General features: G+C 47.6%; 1 protein-coding gene across 8 annotated transcripts in view; it reads left to right on the top strand.

The window, feature by feature from the left end:
- The window catches only part of LOC147615368 (binding protein), a 188,326-nt gene that overhangs the window by 52,265 nt on the left and 116,739 nt on the right, over positions 1-19,322 (top strand). For all 8 annotated transcript variants that reach the window (XR_015262839.1, XR_015262837.1, XR_015262836.1 and 5 more), the window contains 5 exons: positions 15,323-15,478; positions 15,565-15,606; positions 15,771-16,115; positions 16,222-16,416; positions 16,524-16,684. Coding sequence is in view for 1 of the 8 variants with exons in the window: in XM_086779460.1 (XP_086635586.1) it covers positions 15,323-15,478; positions 15,565-15,606; positions 15,771-16,115; positions 16,222-16,416; positions 16,524-16,684 (899 nt within the window). In the remaining 7 variants the exon portion in view is untranslated. The remainder of the gene's footprint in view (positions 1-15,322; positions 15,479-15,564; positions 15,607-15,770; positions 16,116-16,221; positions 16,417-16,523; positions 16,685-19,322) is intronic.

Genomic DNA, 19,322 nt, shown 5'->3' with positions numbered 1-19,322 from the left:
GGAGTATGCATCTCAGTTAGCGAGCAGCTTCTATCCGAGGTTGTGGATTCTGGCACTCTGGTCCAGGGTCGAGCGCAGTGGATCATCCTTCGGGTTGGGGAAGACCGCATTGGCTTCCTCAACTTCTACGCTCCTAATGGGGCGACCGGGAGAGCCGAGTTCTGGAGCACCATTAGGCAGTCCCTCCCCATGGCAGACCATTGGTGCCTAGGGGGGGATTGCAACATGCTGGAGGATGCAGAGGACAGGATGGGGGGCAGCCAGGAGACCATTCATGGGCCGGAGCTCGCTGCCTGGGAGGAACTAGTGTTGCAGGTGAGAGGCCAGGATCCGTGGACTCTCTCGGAGTTTGGCAGGTTGCAGGGGAGTTTATCTTTCTCGCGCTTGGATAGACGGGCCACAGGAGTTAACCTTTCCCGCATCGACAGGTTTTACATTGATGAGTAGGCTTGTGATAGAGGTGGCACTGTGGGCATACTTGCAGGCTCCTCGTTTTCAGACCACTTTCCAGTGCTTCTCCAGATCGAGGACCCTACGAGAGGAGAGCGAGGTCAGAGCGTCCGGATTCCAGATTGTCTCATAGAGGAGCCCGAGATTGCGATCAGAGTTGAGCAGGTCTGGCAAGAGCTGCAGTTTAGGAGAGGATCGGCAGCCAGCGATCTTGCCAGGGGCTTGCAGGAGATCAGTAGGATGCTCAGACAGGCTGCCCTGGACCGTCTGGAGGCCTTCAAAGAGCAGGAGAGGAGCTTGCGGAGGAGTCTAGCGTCCCTTCAGAGACTCCAGGAGAGGGATCCTACGAGCCCTTGGATCTCAGAGCAGATGGAGTTAGCTCGCACAGAGATCAGATCCATCGAGGAGAGGAGGGTGGAGTTCCGATTCCATGCTCGGGCTTCTTTTTGGACACAGGCTGGAGACAGAGTGACTCGAGATTTCTTGGAGGCGACAGGGCCTCGCTTCAGACGAGAGGGTCTCAGGCGTCTTCGGCAGGCTGATGGCCAGGTTGTGTTGGATCCCCCCAGGGTTCCGGCGATAGCCACAGATTTTTACAGGGATCTGCTCTCTGCTGAGCCAGTAGATGACAGGGTGAGAGAGGCTCGGGAGGCAGTCTGGAGCTTCACGAGACCGGTTGTGCCGGCCCATTTGTAGCACTCCCTTCTCTCCCCCTTCTCGGATACGGAACTGGAGGAGGCTCTTCAGGCACTTCCTCGGGGCAAATGCCCAGGAGAGGATGGTCTCTCAGTGGCTTTCTTCCAGAGGTACTGGGGTCTCTTACATAGGGGTTTCAGATTGGCATTCCAGAAGATTATGGAGTCGGGAGACATGCCGGACAGCATGGCAGAGGGGTTGATTCACTTGATCCCCAAAGAGGGAGGAGACAGACTGGAGATTAGACAGTGGAGACCGATCACCTTGCTAGGCACGGCCTACAAGGTCCTAGCTAAGGCGATCAGCAGGCGGCTTCAGCCTCACCTTCCGGACATCATCCACTCCACGCAGACAGGCTTCATCCAGGATAGGAGCATCCTGGATAACATCTTCTCTTTCTGGGAGGCTACGGCTTTGGCTAGATTTCGGCAGGAGGATTTGGCAGTGCTCCTTCTCGACTTCGAGAAGGCATATGATCGGGTGGACTGGGCCTTCTTGGAAGGCACTATGGAGAGGATGGGCTTCCCCCCTCAGTGGATCTGTGGGGTCTCTGCACTCTACACATCGGCTCATAGCCAGGTGCTGATACAGGGCGTACGCGGAGAGAGGTTCCAGCTCTCGCGCTGCTCGGTGCGGTACGGGTGCCCCTTGGCGCCCTTTCTTTTTCTTTTTGTGGCGGAGGCCATGAGCACTTTTTTGACGGCACAGGATACAGGTTTGCGGGGCCTCCAGCTCCCCATCCGCACCTCGGAGGAGCTCCTAGACTCGGAGTTTGCGGATGACACTGCTGTCTATCTTCAGGGAGGAGAGGAGAACCTCCGCCGCTTTTCGCCTCAGCCATGGACAGGTTTTGCAGAGCTTCGGGCGCTTTGATCAACTGGCACAAGTCGTGTGGGTTGTGGGTCAGTTCTATGCCCCCCCCCCGACTTGGAGGCCAGTTGATGGTTTTCAATGGCTGCCCCCCGGCACTACAGTGTGCTATTTGGGATGCTATGTGGGCATTGACATATCTCCGGAGCAGCAGATAGCCCCCCTTCTTCTGAGCATTCGGAAGAAGCTTCTGTATTGGAGTACCGCTCGTTTATCTCTGGCTGGCCGAGTGGTTGTGGCCAACCAGGTTCTGCTTGCTACCATGTGGTACATCACTTCTTGCTGGGCCTTCTCTCGGGCGTGCATTGGCTAGGTGCAGAGGCTTATCAGGAACTTTCTTTGGTCCGGTGGCGACGGGCGGCCCGCCAGGGGCAAGGTGGCATGGGCTGTGATCACTCAGCCGAGGGAGAGAGGCGGCCTGGGCATTGTTGATCCTATTTGCCAAAGCCGAGCTTTGCTTGGCAAGTTGGTGGTTCGTGGCCTCCTACCAGGCGCTGAGCCGTGGAAGGAGTTTCTTGTTTCCAGGATTCTCAGCCGCACTCCTTCTCTTAGCGGCCCCTGGACCCCCAGCATCAGGTGGATCTTTATAGAGCAGCGATCCAGAAGAGTGGGCCTTGGCTTCGAGGAGCGTTTTGCAGCTAGCCTTCTGAGGGCCTGGGCGCATCTGAGGCTGTCACTTTTCCAGACTCCCCCGGGCACCGATGAGGAGCGCCTGAGGCAGCCATTGATCTGGAACCCCTTGATCCGACTTCCCAGTGGTCATATGGTTGGATCGCGGTCTCACGTGTCGTGGGGCCCGTTGAGCTCCGGCCCAGCCCAGTCCCTAGACGACTGGATATGTTTTCAGCAGCTGCCTCTAGAGGCTCAGGAGAGGAGACTCAACGGGATGAGGGGCAGAGAGTTGATGAGACAGGACATTGAGGCGGCCATCCCCCGGGAGTGGCGGACCCCAGTACAGGACCCTCCACCTCCACAGTGGATGGGCGTCTTTACTCGGCATGAGATCCTTCTAGCGGTCTGCGGCACAACAGAGAGAGTCGCCCCACTCACTTTCGAGGTGGGCGAGGGTGGCCAGCTTCAGAGGACACGACTAGATTTGGATGAGCTCCAGGGTTGTATTTTTCAGAGGGTGCGGGTGGTCGGCTTTCATCAGAGACAGTGGCATGTAGACCCCTCACCGGCCTCGATAGGGGAGGACTGTTCTTGGAGATTATGGGCTTGGGACAGCAGGCCTCTTATTCGCCTTCAGTGGGATCCAGGTGAGTGGTTTTGGCGAGATCCCTACTCGGCCCCTACCAGCCCAGGCATCCCCTTTTTTCAGTACACAACGAGGCTGGGGCGGCGGATTCAGAGGCACAGGATAGCGGGCACCCCGGCGGCGGCCGAGCACTGGCGGCGACAGGGGCTCTCCCCTGCCTTTCTTAGGGACTTCTGGCAGCGCCTTTGGGCCAGCTTCCGGCCCCGGAAGGTGACGCTTTTTCTCTGGCTTACAGCGCATAGAGGACTGGCTGTGGGGGCCTGGCTAGCTTTTGGCAGACACCCAGCATCCTGCCCTCGGTGCGGCCATGCACAGGAGTCGCAGCGGCATTGCTTATGGGATTGCCCACAGGCACAGTAGGTCTGGCAGCGCGCTCTCAGGATGGTTTTTGCAGCCTCGCCAGGTGAGATGATGGTGACGTGGGGTGCGGTGGCTTGGGCCACGGACAGCGGCCCGGCCCTTGGATATGAGGACGTCCCTTGCAGTGCGACCATCCCGGTCTCTGACAAGGCGATGGCGGTGGTTCCGACGCCAGACTTCTCTTCGGCAGTCTCCCAAGAGGCGGACGGGCACAGATGGGAGATGATCAGCAGCATGATGGCTTGGCACATATGGAGAGCCCGATGCAGGGAGGCCATTGACTGCCAGGCGACTCCACCGGCGGAGGTCATACAGGCCCTCTGGGTGGACATCATTCACACCTTGAGAGGACACTGGGGGAAACTTCAGGGCGACTCGGATCGCATGAGAGGTCGCCGCAAGGCTTTCCTCCGCACTTGGCAGCCTGGCCCTTTCCTCATCGCGAGGGGCGAGGATGTCACTTGGCACTAAAGGCCTCCAGTTTGGCTCCTCACCTCCCACATGTACTACTAGGAGCCCCCCCCAGAGAGCGGCCAGCCACGGGGGTGGAGCTCAGGTGTTCACTGTGTGTTTTTTTATCCCTCCTTGTGAGGTGAGCTTTGTAGCCTTATGGCGTTTTCTCAATAACTAATAGAAGGATCGTTTTTCCCAAAAAAAAAAAAAAACTTTGGAACTAAGTTACAATTGTCTAGTGCATTCCATCTACAAACAAACGGCCAGACAGAAATTTATAACTAGTCGTCCAAGTCCCTTAACCCATTTGAAGAGACGCATTCATGCATGTAGAGTCAGTAGAAACCTTAGGGTTTGCATTAGAAAGCACTCTGCATATTGCATATCATTCATCCATTGCATATAGTTCATTGCAGAAGCCTTGAAATAGCATCTGGTAGCCTTAGAATATTTATTAGGATTTATCTGGCATTTTCTTCATAATTTCTAGCATTTAACACTACTTATCCATCCTCTACAAGTCGTGTAGCATTTAATATTCAGTTGGCCAGCATCTAGTGCCAACCGACCAGCCTCAGTGTAGTATAAATAGGCATACTTTGCTCATTCATTCATATCATATCATAATTCTGCAATCAAGTCTCAAGCGTTGGAGCCTTCAGCCTAAGGAGCATCAACGATTGAAGATTCAGCACCTAGAGCACTTCAGCCCTCAACGTTTTCAGCCAGCGTTTCATCCTTCAGCCACTAGAAGCATCAACATATGTGCTTTCAGCATCCATCATCAAAACGCAACAGTTTTCAGCATTTAGCCATCAGTAAACCTTGCGTTTTCTGCATACATACAGTTTTCAGGATTCATCTTTTCATCATTTTGCTACAGCCAATTGGTGAAGGTAAAACTCAGCATTCATATTCATTTACAGCATAGCATTCATACATAGCCTAGAACAGTCCCAAACAGCCCCTTTCTCAGCCACAGATTTGCAGCCTTCCCTCATTCCATTGGGAAGAGTGCATAGGCTTGAGATTGGACATCATTGGTGCTTCTACAACTGTGTACAGTTGAGCCCGACTCTTGGTCCTCAGAGATCTTGCGTTTGGCTTATTGTCAGTCCACCGTCAGTCTCTTCAAAGTAATAAAGTAAATACTATTCCGGTAACGGGATAGGGGGCCCTTCACTGGGTAAATCGGGACCCGATACGGTGTACAGTCTCTCTCTCTCTCTCTCTCTCTCTCTCTCTCTCTCTCTCCCTCTCTCTCAAATCTCTTAAAGTCTGAAGTCTTAAAGTGGATTGCTAAACTCACGAAACTCAGGATACAGAAGACGGTGTGAGCATTTGTGTGACAAGATCCTCAATACGAATACTTCTTGTTACCACCCTGTGTTGTTCCCTCTGGACAACAACAGGTGGGCACGGGCACGGGCACGGGCACGGGCACGGGCACGGGCACGGGATGGACAATGTGAAAGGCATCAGTTTGGACATGAAAAGGAAACCCATATATGGTGGCTAGCCCAAGTGTGAAAGGGGACAAAAAAGATTTTTTAGATTATAAGGTTTTTAAACCTTTGATGGCTTAAAATATTAATATATATTATAAGCATGTGTGTTGCTGTTGCTTTTGGTGTTTTTGATGAAAAGCGATCGCCTCTTTATAAAAGTTGAGGGTGGCGCATGGAGCAGGGGCGCATCCCCTTGAGAGGTCGTCGTGTGGATCATTATGGCGTGGTGCATGGTGTGACGGCAGGCGCATCTTTTTCTTTGAGTAGGTCGCCGTGTGGAAGAGCAGGGCTGCTATGCGGATAGGCTTCAGGCAGGGTAGCTGCGCAAGAGCTACAGGCGGCTGCTGTTGCGCATGTGCTGTGCACATGTGCTGCGCCGGGTGCTGCTGTTCTGCTAGGCGCTGCTACGCATGGACTATTACAGGGTGCTGATGCGCATGGTCTACAGCAGCCTGCCAAACCAAGTGCTCACCTAGGCATACCAACACTGCGTGTCTCCGTCTAGTGCCAGTTGTCTGGAGGACTCTAGGGCGAGCCTGGGGTATTTGTGTAGTGGGAGCTCCCATAATCTGTGCTAGTATGTCACTGCCTGGAAAATAGCCTCTGTCACAATCGGTACAGCGGCCAGCCCCTATCCCCGCCTGGAAAGGGAGATGACAGTGATGATAATCAAAGTCCATAGAGGGTAGATATGGCCTAAGAAAGAAAGAAAGAAAGAAAGTTATATTAACGTCTACAAAAGGCCAAAATGACCTATGAGACCAAAAGGATTACAACATGTCCATGGAATACATCATCAATGAGTAAAAAAATGAAAGAAAATGACAAAGCTAAAATGCTAAAGCTGACATGCTAGGTTTGATCCATGTACAAAGAGCATAAGGCAAAGCCAATTGGGTGGCCAAAGCCCTAGATGCCCTTGACATGCTTTTATATGCATCTATGGCCTGACTTAGAGATGCCTAGCCTCATATGACTTCTACATGCGTGTTATCCAAGTGGGTTAAGGGACTGACTCTGACACCTAAGGCTGGGAGAATGACCTACGTAGCTCATGCTTGACATGTCCCAGATTGGGGCTTACAATGGGGCCACGACATACGAGTGCGTCACGTAGCACCATAGTGCAGGGTGCATGTGACATTCCCTCCTGCTTAGCTTGGTGGCAAGTTCATGGCTTCCAAGTAGTCTGACAATATCTGCGGGTACTACTAGAAGAATTTTTCATCAAGTCATACGGCTTTATGAGTGCTTGGGTCCTTGAACTTTGTGTAGAATTGTCTATGTGTGCAAGTGGAATTGGAGGAGAATTTTCTCAGGTTCGATGACTTCGGTTGCATCAACCATCTTAGGCTGCTGCTCATTTGACACTACGCTCGATGTGCACCTAAGAGACAGTGACAACACGCAATTGGCAAGATGGTAGAGGAGAGAGACACAGAGTTACAGAGACAATGAAGATCAAGAACCTTGGTAGTCCCAAGGTTGCTCATTTATATCGTCTGCACTAGATCCAGGCTCCAAGACCATAGAGCTCTCACAAACTCGTGAGACTCTCTATATCCCAATAACTAACCTTGGCCACCCTTTTATAGGCTCTTGGCCGGTCATCGGGCGTCCACACTTGGGCCCCCGGCCGTCCATACTTGGGTGCCCGTCCGTCCATACTTGGGTGCCCGCCCGTTAGTAAATCCCTAACTCAGCTCGTCAATCAGCATGCCTAGCTCCAAGCTTCCCCAAGCCTCGAAACTAGTCTTGCGTGCGTGTAGCACACGATAGATACACACTGTGCACATGACATACTCCCCTTCCTCTAAGAGCTCACTCCTGAGCTCACTAAAAAGCCAGGGTAATCTCTCTGAAGAGTAGTCAATGTCTCCCATGTAGCGTCCTCCTCAATACGATCCTTCCACTTGATCTTGTACTCCGTGATAAGCGTATTACGCAATCTTCTTTCACGAAATCCAAGAATCTCTTCAGGTTCGTGCGGAACAAATGTCATGTCCTCGATATCTATAATTTCTTGAGGAGTAACTAATTGATCTGTTCCACCCAGTACTTCCTTAAGTCTACTGACATGAAATACAGGATGAACTCTCACATGAGAAGGCAAATCCAATTCATATGCCACTGAACCAATCCGTCGTATAACACGAAATGATCCACAGTATCTAGGGGATAATTTCGGAGATCGACTTGTCCGTAAAGTCTCGGAATCTTTTGGAACTCGCAAATACACCATCGTTCCTTCAGAGAACTCTCTGGGTGAACGATGTCTATTAGAATAAAATCTGTCTCGGTCTTGGGCACTTCTAATAGATTCCTTCGCAACTTGTAACATTTCTTGCATATCTTGCAAAAAATTACGTGCTGCATCATGCTGAAGTCCTGAGAATCCTACTGTAACAGGTGATCTAGGTTGAAAACCATACATAAGCATGAAAGGACTAAAACCTGTACTCGTATGCTTAGTACTATTATATGCAAATTCTAACATAGGAAGATAATTCTCGCATGAACTCTGTCTTTTGGATACATATGCTCGAAGCATATCCTCCAAAATCTGATTCACTCTTTCAGTCTGGCCATCAGATTGAGGATGATCTGAGGAACTCAAATTCAAAGTTTTTTCCAACTTCTCAAAAACAAGTTTCCAAAAATCACTCGTAAACTTAGAGTCCCTATCACTGACTATGTCCTGCAGTAACCCGTACAGTCTAAACAATTGCTTGATAAACTGCCGTGCTAATTGCGTAGCTGTAATAGTCTTCCGGGTCAGTAAAAGTCTAGCCATTTTTGTCAAGCGATCTACCACAACCCAAATAGAATCGTGTCCTTGATGTGTTCTTGGCAATCCGGTAATAAAGTCCATGGAAACACTTTCCCATTTATTACCTGGGATTTGCAAAGGATGCAGCAACCCAGCTTGTCTAAAGCGTTCAGCTTTATTTGCCTGACAAATTTGACACTTGAGAACATAATCTTCTACATACCCTTTCGTCTTTGGCCAATAAAAAGTGTGTTTCACTAACGATAGTGTCCTGTGTACCCCAAGGTGTCCAGCAGACGGGGCGTCGTGACACTCCTTAAGAATCTTGGACCTAATGTCTGGGATCTGTGGTACACAAATTTTGTCATTACGGAATAGTAAACCATTCCGAATCATCCACTGGCCTCCTGCAGCCTGAATGGTAGACTGCTTAGTCATTGAGTCTTGGTCAATCAATGAGCTCCCGTCCCGGATCTTCTACCAAAATGGACCAAAATACCTATCAGTCTTGCAAAGCCCTCTCAATGACTGAAATAAGTCAGTAGAAATCTCGATGAATGACAAAGAATTCACCTCTCTAATTCGACTAAGCGCATCTGCAACATTATTCATGGACCCTTTCCGATAACGGATCTCAAAATCAAAATCTTGCATTAACTCCGCCCAACGAGCTTTCCTTCCTCTCAAATCATCCGCATGACACACATACTTGATTGACTGATGATCAGTCAATACCAGAAACTTGGAGCCATATAAATAATGTCTCCAAACCTTGAGAGCATGGATCACAGCATAAAGCTCCTTCTCAAGGGTTGGCCAACGAGATTGAGTGTTGTCTAGCTTTTTACTTTCAAAAGCAACCGGTCTACCATCTTGAAATAGAGCAGCCCCGATAGCATAGTCACTGGCATCAGTTTCAAGAACATAAGGCCGACTAGGATCGCGTAATGCCAAGATAGGTGCTTCCTTGACTTTATCTTTCAAAAGTCTGAAGGCCATATCCAAATCGTTATTCCAAGTGATAGGCTGATTTGACTTACGTCCACGACCTTCATCGGTAGTGTGAGCTGAAGAAAAACAACAAAACCGAGAAAAGAACGAAGTTGTTTCACTGTTCGTGATATAGGCCAATCCAGAACCTTTTGAACTCGGTCATAGTCAATGCTCAATCCATCTCGAGTGATCTTGTGTCCCAAGCAAACGACCCTATGTGGACTACCACCTCCCATCAACATGGGTTTCTTTGATGAAGAAAAACACATACTGAATCTGAAAACAGCAGTATGCACAGAAAAAACAGCAAGCTTTTTAACACATACCTTTCTCGTTCACAAGGTATGCTCTGATACCACTGTCAAATCTCCACGGATCTCCTCGTGATTGTTCTTGGTACGAGACTCGAATCCTGCAAACAAACGAACAAACAAACAAGGGGCTGCAAGCCTGACTCACCTCCCAACCATGACAGCCGTGGGCAAGCCCACAGACTTGGCTGTCCCCTCCGAGCCACGAGCTGAGCTAACTAGGTTGACGTACTGACCAATCTCCTCGTCGCGACGTCCCATACCGCCACGAAGCTACCCTCGCGGGCCTCGAGATTGCTGCCGGCCTTGGCTGCGTAAAGCAGGTGCACGTCTGCACTAGATCCAGGCTCCAAGACCATAGAGCTCTCACAAACTTGCGAGACTCTCTATATCCCAATAACTAACCTTGGCCACCCTTTTATAGGCTCTTGGCCGGTCATCGCCGGTTATCGGGCGTCCACACTTGGGCGCCCGCCCGTCCATACTTGGGTGCCCGCCCGTTAGTATATCCCTAACTCAGCTCGTCAATCAGCCTGCCTAGCTCCAAGCTTCCCCAAGCCTCGAAACTAGTCTTGCGTGCGTGTAGCACACGGTAGATACACACTGTGCACATGACAATTACTCTAGCATAATGAAAATGCACAAATGGCTCGCTCATTATTCATTAATTTAATGCCTTTTAAATAGGCTAAGGAGTACAACGATTATCCCATGCTAAGCATTTTTACGAGATGTGATTAGGTGCAAAAAGGTATCCCTAGATTTGTGGATCTAGGTTTGACTTTTGGCCTTGGCTCCATGTGGGCTTGTGGCCACTTGCATTTGGTGGAGATTCCAAGTAACTCCTTTTTGCCTGACTCTTGGACGCTGGTATTGCTTGGCATTTCCCCACAAACTCCGCCTTCAAGTAATAGCCACCTAAGATTATCTTTAGCTCTTAAACTTTCTAAATAACAATCAAACTTCCATGATTATGTTAAGCATATATGCACCTATTATAGCATACGTGGATTGACCTCTATTGTGGTGACTTACCATCTTTACTAGATTTAATCTTTACTAGATTTATATGGATTTTTACATAGGGTTACACCATTTTCCCTTTATGGTTTTACAAATGGGTAGGGTTGGGCATTGGCCTTGGTGTTTTAGAAAGCCCAATCATCTTGGTGCATCATGGCTTCATATCCACTTGGCATCCACAAACAAGTCCAGCCATTGTTCACATCAAAAGACTCACACATTGAGTCCGGCATACAGAAGCTTTTTCCCATGATCAGGGCTGCCACAACCATCCATAGCCTCTCACCCTATGAACAGCATCACACCCTAACACATCCAGTGCTTCTGCATCACAACACAAACTCCCAAACTGTCTCTCAAAAGAGAACTCGCATCACAGCACAGTATACCATACAGTCGACACACCTATACCAACCCAGGGTACTATCCATCTCTGTCATGGATTCCCTGTCCCCTGCCCAATCAGTAGCAAGGCTGTATCAAACATGTGTCCATTCTTGTACCTTCTACCTGCATGTGACCTATCTCCTGGAGAAACCCAAATACATGTTTCCTCGAGAAACCTACGACCTGTTTCCACATGAAACCCTTAGGCTTGTTTCCCTTTGAAACTTGTCCTGTTTTCATACAGAACCATTCACAACACCATTCAACAACAGTGCCAACAACAGCATACATCTAGTTACCTGTTCCCTCATGAAACATCTGGAAAAATAGAGATGCCCATAACTGTAGGTCCCTCTGTTCCTTTCTAGCAGGAAGAAAACAATGTCCCATGAGCATGCAGCCATGCGAGCTTGCATCACTACCATGCCAAGAAACACATTCAAGTGACCTGTACTTGCAGCCAATAACCCAAGCACATAGCTGAATTTGCAGCCAACCAAAAACAGCCCATAAACAGTCCTTGAACTGATCTCAAAACAGTCTTGGAATTGCTCATGTTTGTAGCCACATGCACTGCCACGAAACAGTCCATAAACCCTTTCCAAAACAGTCGTGAACCAAAGCAAAGAGAAGCTGAAACCAAACACCAAGTTGATGCCCCACAAGTATGTAGACGAAAGAGAGAAACCCACACAGCTGTGCACTTCCTGCAGCCGCCTACAGCCGTGTCTCCTTCCAACCTGTTGTCCAGCCCCCTTTTCTAAGAGAGAAAACGCACATGTTTATGCTGTCCGATTCCTAGCCAGCCAGAGTAGGCGCACAATTCAGCATTGTGCTGCGTATGTGTCCAGAGAAACCAGCCCCCCTGGCCGCCTGTGTGTCTAGAGCAACCAGCCCTTGGCCGCTTGCGCGTATGTTCGGGAGTACAACAGCCAACTATCTTCTCTCTCTAAAAAGCAAACCAGCGGCTGGTATTCAGCAGCGCCTGCATGAGTTCTAGGGCAGCCCACCAGCAGCCTTTTCCAAAAAGCAAGAGAGAGAAATAGGCGCATCCTTCAAGAGTAGAGTAGCCTCCCCAAAATAGCCTTTTGGGCCACCAAAGGTTATAAAACCTTTTTAATTAAAATCTCTTTGTCCCCTTCACACTAGGGATTGTCCACACATGGGTTTCCTTTTCAACTCCAAACTGATGCCATTCACACTGTCCACCATGTCCCCGTGCTTGCCCACTTGCATACTGTCCAGAGAAAAACACAGGGTCGTGACAGCGATAGCTTTTTGACTGTTAGTGAGTATGGTGGTGGGTGTTTGCCGACACTCACAAAGATTAGTCATCAATCTCCTCAGCCATACACTATCTACTGTGGCTATAAAGGCTGCCCTGTACTCAGCCTCACAAGGAGATGTGGAAATAGTGCGCTGTTTTTGCTAAGCCATGATATGCATGAATTCCCCAAAAAGAAACAATTCCCACTGGTGGACTGCCGTGTATCATCGTCACCAGCCTAGTCTGAATCACTGTAAGCATGTAATTGCAAGCTTGCCCCCCCTGGGATATACCAACGCAGGATCCAGGGAGCCTTGAAGATAGCGGAAGATCCGCTTCACTGCTTGCCAATGCTTTGTACCTGGGCTGTGCATAAATTTGCAACACTGGAAAACCCCAAACTGAATATCTGGGTGTGTGTTGCATAAATATATGAGGCAGTCCACTGCTTGGCTGTAAACACTCATATCAAAAGGCTCTCCAGCATCATACATGCTCAATTTTAGCCTTGGCTCCATCGGAGTAGAGATGGGCTTACGATTGAAATTTTATCCATGTCATTTCCAGTTAGCAACATGTCATCCACATAAAGAATGAGCATAATCAAAGTACCATGATCCTCTTTCACATAGAGGGTGCTCTCCGTTGGGCTATTGCAAAATCCCTGCGTGGTCAATAAGTATGGATCTTCTCATAACAAGCTCGAGGAGTTTGTTTGAGACCATAAAGTGCTTTTCGAAGCTTGCATACTTTGTTTTCATGACCATGCAACACAAAACCAATGGGCTGATTTACATACACTTCTTCCTGCAAATCCCCATTGAGAAAAGCTCCCTATTAAGAAAAGCTGATTTTATATCCAATTGATGTACTTTTTTTTTTTTCAGAAAGAGACTTCTATTAAGTATGAGAAAAACATACAACAATCATAGCTATAAGCCAGAAAAGAATAGAATCACCCCAATATGTAAGGTGATTTCAACCACTGAGGAGCATCATGATGCCATGTAAGACCTGTGATACTAGAGGAAAAGAAGATGCCATGGTCCCATTCTTGCATAAATATCACACGCTTCGCCTGCGCAGAACGAGAGGGCCCCTGAATGCGAGTCCAGGTAGCCATAAGAGAGTGGATGATATCACCCCATATAGTACTAATGCAGTGAGACCCAGAAATTTGGACACCCTCAATAGTCTCCGTGCATCTAGCTCTCCAGATCTGCCATGCTGTAATACTGGCAATAATCTCCGAACTGGTGTCAATCCTCTGTCTAGGGGGTGTACTGAGCCCGGAAGCGCCTGCACTTGGTACGGATGGTGTCATGGAGAAGATGTGCAAAGGGGTATGGGCGGATGGTACAGAGACAGAAGAAGGCTTCGGTTGCTGGGGCAGATTGGAGAGGGCAGTTGAGGTGGCTCACGGAAAAGGATGTAGTGATGGAAGAATGCATAAAGGGAGTGAATGCGAGATGTTTAGGGTGAGGAGAGGTTACCTGTGAGGAGATTATTGATGTGACTGCTCATTTGGGCAAGTGGCAGGCCTGTGTTGAGGGTGGAAGAGTGAACAACAAGGGTGGATGGGTGTGCTGGGCTGGTGATGATGGAGAGTTTGGGGGTGGAAATATGGAAGTGGAGACGGGGTCCAGAAAAGGGAAAGTTGTGGAGGAGGGAGGAACACAGGTTAGTGTTGGGGGTAGTCATGGTGGCCAAAGAAGCAAGGTTGGTGAGGCCCAAGGTGGAGAGGTCAGTGGGAGTGAAGAAGGTGGAGAGGTCAGTTGGAGTGAAGGTGGTGGAAAGGGAGGTACTGAGAGGAGGGATCTTGGAGGTATGTGAGAAAGCTATAGTAATTGGAGCACACGGCTAAAGGAGAGTGGTCCTTTCTGTCTGTGCACTTCTGCTCCTATTTTCACTGCCACACCAATGACCACTATTCACCCTGTGAACCTTTGGTGAAGACTTCACTTTGAGAGGGGCTCGATAAGAACCTGCGACGCCTTCCCTGGCCATTTGCATTGTTTCAAGGAATTTGTGGGGCATATTTGGAAGATGAATGTTTGGCAGGAGCTCCACTGTGAGAGTTGGGGTTTGCTCAGAACAGTGAGGTGCACGCCAAGGATAGGTTATTGGGTGCCCAAAGGCAACATGCCTATGAGAACAAGCAGGCCAGAAACCAAAAGCCAGTACAAGCAGGTAGGAACAATAATGTATGCCATTGGATTGCAGGCAATGCGTGTAAAGGCTGAAAGCAGGGAACGATAAGGCTAGCCCCATTATGGGCAGTTTGGGCAGGCAATGGGCAGTCTGGGGGCACCAAAAGTTTCTGGCCATCGATGAAAGTGGGCAGCCAAGCCAAGTGTGTGTGTGTGTGCCTTTCAAAAAAGGGTAGTAAAGGCCCATTAATGGCTCACAACTGCGGGTGGCCCTTTTTAAAAAGGGTGAATGGGTAATAAAGCCCCATTAATGGCTCACAACTGCGGGTGGCGCTTTTTAAAAAGGGTGAATGGGTAATAAAGCCCCATTAATGGCTCACAACTGCTGGTTGGGCAGTTCAACCAGCAGTTAGGGGAGGTAAACAGTAAAATCAGGTACATAATTTTCGTTCTCGTATTGATAAAACAAATACTTTGTGCGGGGGAGGGGAGGGGATTGGGAACCAATGCTGTGTTGCTTTTGATTTAACTTTTCATGTTACTGCTTGTCTATTCAATCCATGTGCTTGAGTATCAATTGTGTTTAATTAAATTGCTTCTGTCTGACTCTTTGACAGATGTAGTACTGTGTTAATGCTTGTGGTCTGTTGGATTGTTGGTGAACACACATAATTACAGTGATTATTCTTTGTAAGGAACTCAATTAATCTTATTAATATTGAAGATTGAGACTTACAGTATGCATTAAGTACACAAATTACTTGTTAAGAAAAACAATATGTAAGTGCTATGATTATATTAACTTATCCCTCCTTGTCTTGTACAGAATGCCTTTAGGAGCCTTGTTGGTACAGGATATGCCACGTTGCAAACATTGCTCTTAAATAGTCATCAGGGGTCTCCTACAGAGGAACTATTAAGTGCTCTTTTAGACATGTTAGTTGATGGCGAGTTTAGTATACCTGGAAACATGGTTATACAGGTAAGTCATACAGAGTCGTGAGACTCGGTGATCATAATTTTTAAATGACTTGTTTCTGCCATGCTTACTTTTGATATTTGATGCAGAATGAAGATATTATTGCCGTATTTTTCAACATTCTTCGTCAGGTATGTGCATCTTTTACTGGCTGCTATGCGTGTGTAGGTGTGCTTAATATACCATCATGTTTTTATTTATTGATTTTCAAGTGATCTTCTTATTCGTTAAATGGCAATTTATGAATGCCCTTTTATTTATCCCTCCTCCCACTTTCTGTGTGTGTCAAGGGCAGTGCTGCGAGGCTTTACAATTATTTGGGTTGCTCGCGTTTAATCGTATCTTGGAGGAATCAACTGCAAATAGAGCTACTTGTGTTAAAGCTGGTTTGCTGAGCTTGCTTTTGGATTGGTTTGGCATTGAAGTTAGTGACAACCTGATTACAAAGCTATCAATATTGATAGAGGCTCTAGGACGGCATAGTATCACTGGGAAAGATATGCGCATAATCTTTTCTCTCTTACGAAATGCCAATCAAGCTTCCAAGCCAACACACAGGAAAATTTTGTTGAATGTGGTTCAAGGGATGTTGACAGAAGAAGGTCCAGCAGTTTTCTTTGAGTTGAGTGGTAAAGACTCGGTATGAATCCCATAAACTTCCTGGATTGATTTCTGTCCTTGTACTGTAGATGTCTTATGATTTTGTGTGGCCTGATGGACCCATCTAAGTGATGTGGACTGAACAGGGAATTATGATAACATCTTCTATGCGGTGGCCGAACATGAAGGGCTTCACCTTTTCATGTTGGATGCGTGTGGAGACATTTCCTATTGTGGAGAACTCCAATGATGAGGAAAGCCTGATGGGGCTTTTTACTTTTTTGACAGAAAGTGGAAAAGGGTACAGTGCTTTGATTGGACAGGAAAAATTGGTGGTGGAGGTATGGAACTCCCACACAACTACCTCCCACCCCACCTCAACAATGTATAATTGTACTTTGGCTATTTCACAGGTGTTTATTTTTATGAAAGTTTGTGCTTCTGACAGAGCCTCGGCCAGAAAAGGCAGTCAGCTGTTTTGAAAGTTCATCTTCAGCCCAAGCGTTGGTGTTACCTTTGCATTACTCATTCTACTGGAAGGGCGCTATCGGGTGGGGGTGTTTTGAGGGTTTACGTGGATGGATATCTTGCAGCTAGTGACAAACTAAGGTTTGTTTCTTTACTCTTAGAGTGGAGGCTTCCCCTGCTGCTACCTTTTTGCTACCACCATTCTTATCGAGGTGTTCAAAGATGTGTGGTTGTTTGTGCTGATTTTTGAATCATTTCATGTCATAACATTATAATCATGAAAATATGTGTCTACTAAAAAGCAGGGATGAGATACATGTCGTTACTGGAACCTTGAATGCTTATGCTGACTACCTTTTTGCTAGAAAGTGCGTAGGGCTACCCCTCGTCACTCTGCTATGCTTGGTCTTTAGCTTATTACTTCCGCTGCCTCATTTGCACATTGAGGTAGGTCTTGTCCTCTTTCTTAGTGACAATAGTGTCGTGAAATGAGGGAGCCTTGGCACATCTGGAGCTTCATTGGGTGTTCTCACCAGTTCATAAGTGCTCATGAATGGCTTGTTGATCCTGCTCTTCTCTGGGGAGAGGCTTTGACTCTCAATCTTTTGCAGCTAATTTGTTGTTCTGAACCATTACAGACAGCAATTAAGCTTAGAAAATTCACAACTTTATGCACACAAGACACCAGCACTTGCATTGCTCCCAATAGCCATCCCTTTTCCCTTCCCTGATGCTCAACTGGGACGAGAATCTACAAGTAAAGGTGGAAATGGCTGAAATGTGCTACCTCTCTATCGCAAGGTTGTACAAAACTTATTGTATGGTACCTGCACACGTGTATGGTAGAAATATGCAATGTACCATATATTTCCATATTTCATGTATAGCATATCTTAGAAATCTGAGCTAGTTTCAAAGAATAGGGCTAATTCCTTAAATTAGAGCCTTAAAAAAAAGAGAACACTAAGCCTACAAGCTACAGCAGAAATTTTGGCTGGCCAAAATCTATAACGACATTCTTGTAAAAAATTACTATTTCCAGGTTAGGATAGAAGTTTGTGCTTTTAGGTTAGGGCACATGTCGGTGCTTTTCAATTTGAAAGAATGGCACAAGTTACAGAGCGGAACGGGTAAAAGGAACAAACAATAAGTGTAAGTTCCCTCTAATCATATAAGAATTAGTAATTATTTTAGGTGACTTTTAACACATTTTTGGCACAATTATAAATTTCTACCTTGATGTAGTGATATTTCCTGCAAATGTGAATGACTAGGAATATTTCAGAATTGTCTAGACCTAAGCCGGGCCTTGGGGAAAATTTCTTGGCCTCAAGGAAAGGTGAGTGTGCAGAGGCGAGAAGTCTTGGGGCAAGAGAACGCATTTTTAAATTTGTGTATTAGATTTAGACCTTAGTCAAATTGGATAGTTGAATTAATATATTTATTTAACTTCAAATAGTAATTTACTGTAGTTTAGGGCTACCGTGAGAGATCAAGAAAGGGGAAGTCCAAGCTTTCCTCAAAGGGAGGGAGGCGGTCCATCTGACAGCCATGTGACTGGAACCAACTGGTGGTGCGTCCATAACATCAACTGCTATGACCCTCCTCTGGCAACTGCCTAGATGACTCGAACCAACTGGTGGTGTGTCCATACCAACAACTGCTATGACCTTCCTCTGGAAACTGCCTAGAGGACTCCAAAGCCAACTGTGGGACGCGATCTCTATGTAATGTGTAGACACACTGTACATATGTGAACAAACTGGTGGTGCGTCCATACCAAACAACAGCTGCTATGAACCTCCTCTGGCAACTGCCTAGAGGTGTCTAAAGCTAACCCTGGGGGGCAATCTCTATGTAATGTGTAGACATGCTGTACGTATGTGACTGCCTGGAACATGGCAACTATGATGAGAGGGCTGATCCAAACTTAATGAATACTATGGCATGTGGCATTGATGGCTTACAGGACAACATTGTAACCTGCAGTCTCTCCACTCTCCTCCAGTCCTCCACTCAGTCTGCCCAGATGCTCCGTACATCACAACCAGGCGAACCAAAGTGTCAAATAGTGAGCATTCGGTTCTAGGTTCCTGGTAGTGAGCCTGAGAACAGTCTCTCTAAATGAGCCAGAGCAGCAAATCATTGTCTTGGGCAGCCAAACCGGATCCCCTGAAACTGGCCTTCAGAAACTTGACGGGCGGTGTGAAACAAACACTCGCACACAAAACACTTCAACACCTTTGAGGACGTGGAAAAGGAAAACAAACAGGGGGAGCTAGAGTGCTCCTGCAAACAGTACACGGACATCGATTGGCCCCAAAACGCAGTGGTGCCCCTTGCGCTATTTCTTTAATTGATTATAAGAGAACTTTGATTACAATAAGGCTGGAAAACTCAGCCGTCACAGTAGAACTCATGAAGCCTGCAAAGACCTTGCCATGGCTTCTTGTCCACTTGGCATCCACAAACAAATCCAGCCATTGTTCACATCGAAAGACTCTCTCACATGAGTCCTGCATACAGAAGCTTTCCTCCACGATCAAGACTGCCACAACTACCCATAGTCTCTCACCCTATGAGAAGCACACATCCCGATACTTCCAGCGCTCTTGTCTCACAGCAAAGACTAATCTGTTTCCAAAAGAGAACTCTCGTTATTACAGCACAACATACCATAGAGAAGGCACACCTGTACAACACCTCCCTGCTTTCCAAAGGTCTTCTCCATCTCTACCATGGATCCCTCAACTCCTTTCCCAAATAGCAGTAGGGCTGT

Source organism: Cibotium barometz, chromosome 40 (genome assembly GCF_041138505.1).
Source record: "Cibotium barometz isolate CiBa-2024 chromosome 40, ASM4113850v1, whole genome shotgun sequence".
Lineage (NCBI taxonomy): Eukaryota > Viridiplantae > Streptophyta > Polypodiopsida > Cyatheales > Cibotiaceae > Cibotium > Cibotium barometz.
This window is presented reverse-complemented; position numbering and strand designations above follow the sequence as displayed.